The 7,948-nt window shown below is 35.5% G+C and overlaps 2 protein-coding genes across 2 annotated transcripts; one reads left to right on the top strand and one right to left on the bottom strand.

The window, feature by feature from the left end:
* The first annotated feature begins 1,250 nt into the window (after positions 1-1,250).
* LOC119643385 (symplekin) lies at positions 1,251-5,093 on the top strand. Its single transcript, XM_038042736.1, has 4 exons — positions 1,251-1,399; positions 1,460-1,656; positions 1,713-4,782; positions 4,854-5,093. Exons 1-4 carry the CDS (start codon positions 1,313-1,315, stop codon positions 5,013-5,015), a joined length of 3,516 nt encoding a protein of 1,171 aa, XP_037898664.1. The 5' UTR covers positions 1,251-1,312; the 3' UTR covers positions 5,016-5,093.
* An 825-nt stretch (positions 5,094-5,918) lies between these two features.
* LOC119643384 (glyoxylate reductase/hydroxypyruvate reductase) lies at positions 5,919-7,605 on the bottom strand. Its single transcript, XM_038042735.1, has 2 exons — positions 7,014-7,605; positions 5,919-6,963 (listed from the first exon to the last, which is right to left on the bottom strand). Exons 1-2 carry the CDS (start codon positions 7,190-7,192, stop codon positions 6,060-6,062), a joined length of 1,083 nt encoding a protein of 360 aa, XP_037898663.1. The 5' UTR covers positions 7,193-7,605; the 3' UTR covers positions 5,919-6,059.
* Between the last annotated feature and the right edge of the window lie 343 nt (positions 7,606-7,948).

The following is a 7,948-nucleotide window of genomic DNA, read 5'->3' on the forward strand; positions in this document are numbered from 1 at the left end:
AAAATACCAACATCACTTTTTGAACCATTAACTCTGATGTCTATAGCTGAAAAAGCATAACTTGCGTCACAAGTAAAAAGTGGCTAGTGTATGTTTACATAAGCGCTTACTGACTATAAAAAAAAGATCCACATTTACGGAGAAGCTTCTCATGTTATCAAATACCTCAATTATTTTCTTCCATTCACATTGGTTGCTCAACTTTTCCCTAGTATTTAACATGTTGCCTAAATAATCTTGTTAGCCGTTGGGAAGCTAATTTTTTATTTTTGGCTATACGAGCCAAATATCAAAGCAATCATAATTAGCGCGGGTTAAGCTTTTTAAACTTATAACGTTTCAATAGAAGAACACTTTATTCTTATTTCGGAATGGGACTTCAACTTTGCAAACTTTTGACAAGACTTGGAGGGAGTTAGCAAACATATGGTTATGCACAAATAAAATGAAAAGGAAAAACACAAAAAGAAATGGTAATCGTTACTTTTAAATTTAAGAGTTATTTGTGGACATATAAGTCACAAATTTATTGGCTTAGTCCATCTCCACTCAACAACCCAAAAAAAATATTTGTTTATCTAATTTAAGCTTACTTTGCCTTAATTAAAACTTTTTTTTTATAATTTTCAATTTTGGTTATTATTATGTATTATTTTAAAAGAAATGAAAAGCAAGTAATCAAAACCATTTACCATAAATTTTAAATATATTCGTCAAATTACTTTTTTCAGAGAGCAATAAATGGTAATTTTTAAATTAATACAAAAATAGGGTTTTGATGGTGTCATAAACTTTAAGCGGATTATGGAGATTAATATATGGTTTTTCGTGTATGTAAATAAATAAAAAAAATAGAAAACAACGGACAGGAACTAAAAGCAACTTATTTTAAATTTTAGAAACTACTTATGTAATTCGTAATTATCTTACACTTACCGGCTTGTTTACTTTATATTAACTTCTTTATTGTTATCTTTCAGGAATTTGTTGTTAATGTTGATTTCTTTATTTCTGCTTCTAAAATCGTATGCTTTTGCTCACATTTTCCTGTAAAACAATACGGTAGCGCGGTTGTCCGTTGTGTTTTCCGGTTGAGAGATTTTAACTCAAAAACAAAATTGACTGCTCATTCGATGAATTCTGAATCTTTTCTAACCTCTGGCAACACTGCACTTACGTCAAAGGAAAGTGCTGCTAAATTACCGAAAAACAATGTGAGTAAAGCAACTAGAGATTTTGTAAATTTTTAGATGTTTTCTAAGAATTTTTGGAAAAGAATTATTTAATTAAGTCTTTAAAGTTAAAGAAAAGAATGGATCCCATATTGGGTCGTCCTCAGTTTTTAAGCGAAACTGCCAATTTATTTACTGATGAGAAAACTGCAAATGCTCGAGCTAGAGTAAGTGATGTAGGAAAAAAATCTGCTCATAACACTTATTCCACTTTTTGCAAACAATAGGTAGTGGAATGGCTTAATGAATTGGCCACAACGGCCGAGTCTCAAGCAAAATGTGAATTATTGGTTAAAGTACAAGAAACTATAATGGGTTCTTGTACTGAATTGCTGGAAGAGTTTTTAGAGCATATTCTTTCACTAGCACACGACGCCAATATGGATGTGCGGAAACAGGTGGTCAGTTTCATGGAAAAAATATGGTACGTTTTTCTTGCTGCATACTTGAAAAGATTATACGCACTCTCTATGTTTACAGTAAGTCAAAAGTGGAGTACTTGCCGCAAATTGTAAATGTAATCTCAATGCTGTTGCGTGATCGTTCACCACAAGTTATTAAGCGAGTTATACAAGCTTGTGGTAGCATTTATAAAAATGGGTTGCAGTGGATTTGTAGCCAACAGGAATTAACTGACAGTGCTGATCAAGCTTGGAACGTCTTGAGTTTAATTAAAGCTCAAATTCTCGATCTCATCGATAATGATAATGATGGTATACGTACAAATGCGATTAAGTTTTTGGAGGGTGTTGTTGTTCTTCAAAGTTATCCTGATGAGGATACTCAGAAAAAGGATAATGATTTCTCTTTGGATAACGTTTCTGAAAACATTAGAATATTGAAACGGAAGAAGTTAGAAGAAGAAGCCTTTAATATATTCGATATTTTGCTGAAGTTCCATGCCGCTACACATATATCTTCCGTAAATTTAATTGCTTGCACCGGCAGTTTGTGTACCATAGCTAAGCTAAGACCGAGTTTTATGGGTTTGGTGATAGAAGCTTTTAAATATTTGAATTCAAATTTGCCCCCTACTTTAACGGATTCGCAAGTTAGCTCAGTAAGAAAGAGTTTGAAAATGCAGTTAACTGCTTTATTAAAAAATAAGGGATCTTATGAATATCAGGCCACAGTCAAACAATTACTACATGATTTGGGTTCTTCGCAAAGTGAAATACAACGATCCATACCTAAAATGGATAAACAAGAACAGTTGAGAAGACAAAAGCGCATTTTGGATAATGCCACCAATAGTTTAAGTAAAAAAATGCGCTTATGTGCTTACATAGAAAGCAAGGAAGACGGGAATTCTGTGTCTAAAGATGTAGAAATGGAAATAGATGAAGACGAGTTAAACAAACAAAAGGAAAAATCTACCAAAGTCAATGAAAAATTTATAGCTGAACATTTGCGTTCAGTTTCGGTTGTAGTCAATTTGATTATGGAACATTTGCCTAAATTACCAAGCAGCGCGCCTGAACACTTTCTTAGAGGGTACAGTCCCGTTAGAGACCTCTCGACAAATCAACAAATAGCTAAAATATCTCATGGCTTGGGAGAACAAATGACTGCCTTGAGGTTAGGGCCGGGAGCAGCCGTTTTAACAAAGGAACCTCCTATGAAACCGGTGGAGAAAAACACCGCCTCAGTTGAACTCATGGAAGTAGATGAAATGGTTGTTAGGGAATCTACTTGTACAGGAATAACAGATGAAGAACAAATACGCAAAGAAGAGGCGACCAAGAAATTACGCGAAAACATGGAACGGTTAAAAGGAGAACAAGAATTAATCGAACGTATGAAACAAAAAGCCAAAGCTTTGAAATTGCAAGAGGTGACCAAACCCTTTCCAAGGCAAACGAAAGAGAAGTTTCTTATGGATGCAGTTAAACGTGTGCTGCGTTCAGAGCGCCAATCTATAGCTGGCGGTGTTTCCGCTAAGCGACGTCGTATATTGACTGTTATGGCCGCCACTTTTCCAGACAATGTTCGTTATTATATTTTCGATTTTATAATGATGGATATTAAACAACGCATAGATTTGGGTTTTTCATGGCTTTATGAAGAATACTGCCTTTTGCAGGGCTTCACACGGCATTCTTATGTCAAATCTGAGAATAGGCCCGATTACGCTTATAATGAATTTCTCACTCAAATGGTTAAAGGCGTTATAGAGAAATGTGAATTTCGTGATAAAATTCTCTTGCTAAGAAGGATTTTTTTAGAGGCGCCCCTTTTACCAGATGAAGCTATGAAACCTTTATTGGACCTTGTACTCATGGAGGAATACACTAATCATAGCTTAGATTTAATTAAAGACATGACTATCTTAAGACCACCTCGTAAAAATAAATTATTACGCTTGTTGTTGTGTTTTTGTGTTTATGAGCGTATTGATATCCGTGAGAAAGCAGTGGAGCATATTGTGGCTTTGTATCATGAACACAGAATAATGCCTTTGCGAACAGACGAGTTTGCACTGGAATGGGCAGGCTATTTAGAAAAAGAAGTCCCTCCTGTTATCATTTTTAGGAGTGATTACGGTCGTTCGGAAGTGGAAACTGCTTGGCGCGAGGAGATAGCCAAGTTGTGTCTGTCACTCTTACTGGTATTAATGCCCTTTAATACGGAAGTCTACTTAGACAAATTAATTGAAGTTTATGCCAAAACCTCTGCTGATCTAAAACGCACCATTTTAAGATGTATAGACGCACCGATTAAAAAGATGGGTCCTGATAATAGTGTTGTGCTAAGAGTTATCGAAGACTGCCCAAAAGGCTGTGAAACTCTTATCATACGAATCATTTATATTCTAACTGAAAAGGTGTCCACACCCCATCTCGAATTAGTGCAGCGTGTACGTGACTTATACGCAAATAAAATCAAAGATGTGCGTATACTTATTCCGGTTTTAAATGGTCTGACACGTCAGGAAATTTTAAACGCACTGCCGAAGCTAATAAAATTGAATCAGGTGGTGGTGAGAGAAGTGTTTAACCGCTTGTTGGGAATAGGACCGGAGTTCGCCAACCAAGTCATCGCCGCTACGCCAACTGATATTTTGGTAACTCTGCATAATATCGACATAAGCGATTGTGATTTAAAGTGTATCGTAAAAGCCACCTCTCTCTGTCTTTCAGAGAAAGATGTGTACACATATGATGTACTAATTGGCGTTCTACAACAATTAGTTGAATTTTCACCAACTCCTACATTGCTTATGCGTACCGTGATACAAAGTTTGTCTTTGTATCCACGCCTTGGAAATTTCGTTTTAAATTTGCTACAACGGTTAATTCTTAAACAAGTATGGCGTCAAAAAGTAATATGGGAGGGATTCCTAAAGTGCCTACAACGTTTGAAAACTACAGCACTGCCGATTATGCTGCAGTTACCGCCACAGCAATTAGCCAATGCTTTAGATCAGTGTCCCGAGCTTCGACAACCTTTGCTGGAGTATGCGCAAAGTATAGAAGATGAGCCCATGTCTGGAATAACGCCACAGATTAAAGACATAATTTCGGGCAAATCTACGGATGTTTTTATAACGGTAGTTTCAATTCTTGATCAATTAACTTTAACAAATATAGTTATTACTATTTCCTCTGCCTTTTACGACAGGACGATTCTGGTGGTTTTATTTCGATTGACAATATCAAAAAGGAAATTGAAGATCCTCAGGAGATATCAACAATATCTACAGTAACGACTGTCCCCGTCTTGAGCTCTGCAGCTATCATTGCACCAGATGTGAATCAACCTTTACCACCCGGAGAGGACTAAAGTTATATTCAAAACCATATTGCTAGATTGTTAATACGTGACAAAAGTTTTTGCGATTATTAAAACACTATTACTAATTGTGATTTGTTCCTTCCTTAGCTTCAGGATTTATAGATGCTCCAAATTTTATTTTGAAAGCATGAAATGCGTGTATGTTTGACCATTGCTGGCTTAGTATGGCGTATTATTATTAGAATTATCTTCTGCGTTTCTTTATTTTCATTTTTTTTTTTCTAATGGTACTATTGAAGACTACCGGCTACCGCTTTTTTAGTACTCTGAGAGACTTCAAATTTTTTCGACCGACGAGAACACATTTAGAAAGCTTTCATTGTTGGAGAATCGACTGGTTTCAGGACTAGCTAATTAATGCAACATCTTAAAAATATAGAATATGTGTGTTTCGCTTGAAATGATTAGAATGAAGGATAAAGTCTATAAATTTGAGTTGTTGATTGTCTCGGGCATCATAGAGCATATTTCTTACAGTTTGGGCCGTTGATTGAGTTAAACGGTGGTTGCGCTTCGAGTAAACCGCGTTTTTGAACGTTAACTGTAGGGTTGTTATTTGTTACACTTTTCCGTCATTTTCAACAATTCAGAGAATAACTTCGGTGACATTATACTTCTACTAAGCGATTAAAACGGGACTTGTTTGCCATGAAAAATTAGTAGCGATACTTAGGTGTTTCATACAATTTGCATCTAACGTCTAATGCGTTTAGAAGGTAAATTTGAATTACTATAATGAGTGCATGAATAAGGAGAGTACATGTCTTCCTAGGCAGATTGCGTTTCAACTTCTTCAAGCCAAAGCTTGTCTTGGAATGTAGAAAATTTTCTTTTTGAATAAGTGACTTCTTCGGTATACAAATCAATAAACGCGATGTTTATATTTAGGAAATATTTTTTGTCTATTAAAGAATTATGACGCAGTTAAAAGCAAACATCACTGATATGTTAAAATATATTATCATCGAATATTTTACAATGCATATATATGTACATAAGTGTAAATTGTTTACAGTGCACATCATAGAATATTCACAATTGCACTTCAGCTACCATTTTCTCACCCTTTAACGCCGCCAATATATTTAAAGCAGTAACATGTGACATTTGAATACGTGTATCAATATCAGCACTTCCAATATGTGGCAATATGACAACGTTATTTAGTTTTAACAAGGGATCATTTATTGGCAACGGTTCTGGTGTAGTAACGTCGAGTCCGGCAGCCATAATTTGTTTCTCTTTCAAGGCTTCATGCAAAGCCTTTTGATCAACTATGCCTCCTCGGGCTGTATTTATAAACACGCAATTTCGTTTCATTTTTTTAAAAGCGGACTTATCGAATATTTCCTTAGTGCTAGGTGTAAGAGCGCAACAAACAATAATGACGTCTGACTCGGACACCATCTCTTCAAACGTCGCATAACTTGCCCGCACTTTTTTAGCGACTTCCGGCTGTTGGTTGCGCGCAGTATATGTTATTTTTTTGGGTTTAAAGGGCAGCAAACGCGAGGCGATTTCTTGACCAATGCGGCCAAAACCAAATAGACCTACTTGGCTGCCTTTTAAACCTTGGCCGCACATATAATTGGGACTCCACGGCTTCCAACCACCACTATAGACATCCCTGTTGGCCTCGAAGAGACGTCTACTCGTAGCCAACAGTAAAGCCATAGTTAGTTCGGCAGTAGCATCCGTTAGGACATCGGGTGTATAACCCACACGTATCCCCAGTTTCTTACATGCTTCTAAATCGATATGTTCATAACCTACAGAAATTGTAGCAATACATTTGAGCTGTGGCCCTGCTCTTGTAATAACCTCGCTATCAATCTTTTCAGTTAAAGCGCAGAATAAAGCACTTTTGCCAGGAATTTGTTTTAACAATTCCTCACGGGGTACTGGCTCTTGCTTATACCAAACGCTAACATCAAATCTGAAAATTTTTTGTCAATTACAGTATTCTCTTTAAAGATTCAAACTTACTCCTTCTTTAGAATATCCAGGCCGATAGCTGCTACATCTGGGCGGGTAACATAAACGGATTTTTTAGAATTTGACATTTTAGAACAATCTCTAGCGAATATTTTGTCGGAATAGTAAAGTAACCGATAAGATTTATGATGTTGTTTAATGAAGTTTTGAATATTAACTAAAGTAAACATAACTTTGCGTGTCAAGGGCGTACGCGGACGTTACAAGCATTATAACCCATTATACCTTTGTCATCTTTCTCTCTATCTTATTTATTCATTTATTTATATATTCAGTTATAAGCAGAAATTGATCAGCCGATACAAACGATAATTTAGAACTAAACAAAAAGAGCAAAGCATATTAAACAATATTGCCCTACAAACTGTTACTAATCCAAGATATAGTGTAAACGGATTACGAATTCAAAGCAAAAGTGTACGCCCAATGAAACCAAATAGAACATTTGAAGAACTTTGGAAAAAATTTGAAATATACGAAACATTATTATCTCGTATCGTAATATATAAGGAGAAAACTACCAAAACGTGGAGAAGAAAATGAACAGAAAACAAGTTTGCTATAATTGTGGGAATGGTGTGGGGATTGCGGCTCAACTGAATACGAAAAGTAGAATACAAATCAGCAATTAAGTATTTTAAATGTAATGGATATGGACATATTTCTAGAAATTGCGAAAAGCAACATTAAAATAGAAAAAGTAATAAACTCTATTGTGGAAGAAATAGAACAAACAGATTTTAACAAACGGTGTACAAATCTGTTTTTCTGCGGTTTGTATTATTAAAGAAAGTGTCGGCAAGAAAAGCATTAAAGATCACGTACAAACTTATGTCAAAAAGCTTTATGTTTTGCAAAGCGCACACAAATACGATTGCTCAATTAAAAGTCGAAATAGAAATTTCGTATGTTTTTCAATCGAATTT

Source organism: Glossina fuscipes, unplaced genomic scaffold, assembly GCF_014805625.2.
Source record: "Glossina fuscipes isolate IAEA_lab_2018 unplaced genomic scaffold, Yale_Gfus_2 60599, whole genome shotgun sequence".
In the NCBI taxonomy this organism is placed as follows: domain Eukaryota; kingdom Metazoa; phylum Arthropoda; class Insecta; order Diptera; family Glossinidae; genus Glossina; species Glossina fuscipes.

What these genes read in the sequence shown, in the direction of transcription:
- LOC119643385 (XM_038042736.1), top strand. Translation starts at nt 1,313, where the DNA reads ATGGATCCCATATTGGGTCGTCCTCAGTTTTTAAGCGAAACTGCCAAT. An exon ending in CTGCAAATGCTCGAGCTAGA is followed by an intron (nt 1,400 to 1,459) that starts GTAAGTGATGTA and finishes TGCAAACAATAG; the next exon opens with GTAGTGGAATGGCTTAATGA. An exon ending in CTACGGATGTTTTTATAACG is followed by an intron (nt 4,783 to 4,853) that starts GTAGTTTCAATT and finishes CTTTTACGACAG; the next exon opens with GACGATTCTGGTGGTTTTAT.
- LOC119643384 (XM_038042735.1), bottom strand. Translation starts at nt 7,192, where the DNA reads ATGTTTACTTTAGTTAATATTCAAAACTTCATTAAACAACATCATAAA. An exon ending in CTGGATATTCTAAAGAAGGA is followed by an intron (nt 6,964 to 7,013) that starts GTAAGTTTGAAT and finishes AAAAATTTTCAG; the next exon opens with ATTTGATGTTAGCGTTTGGT.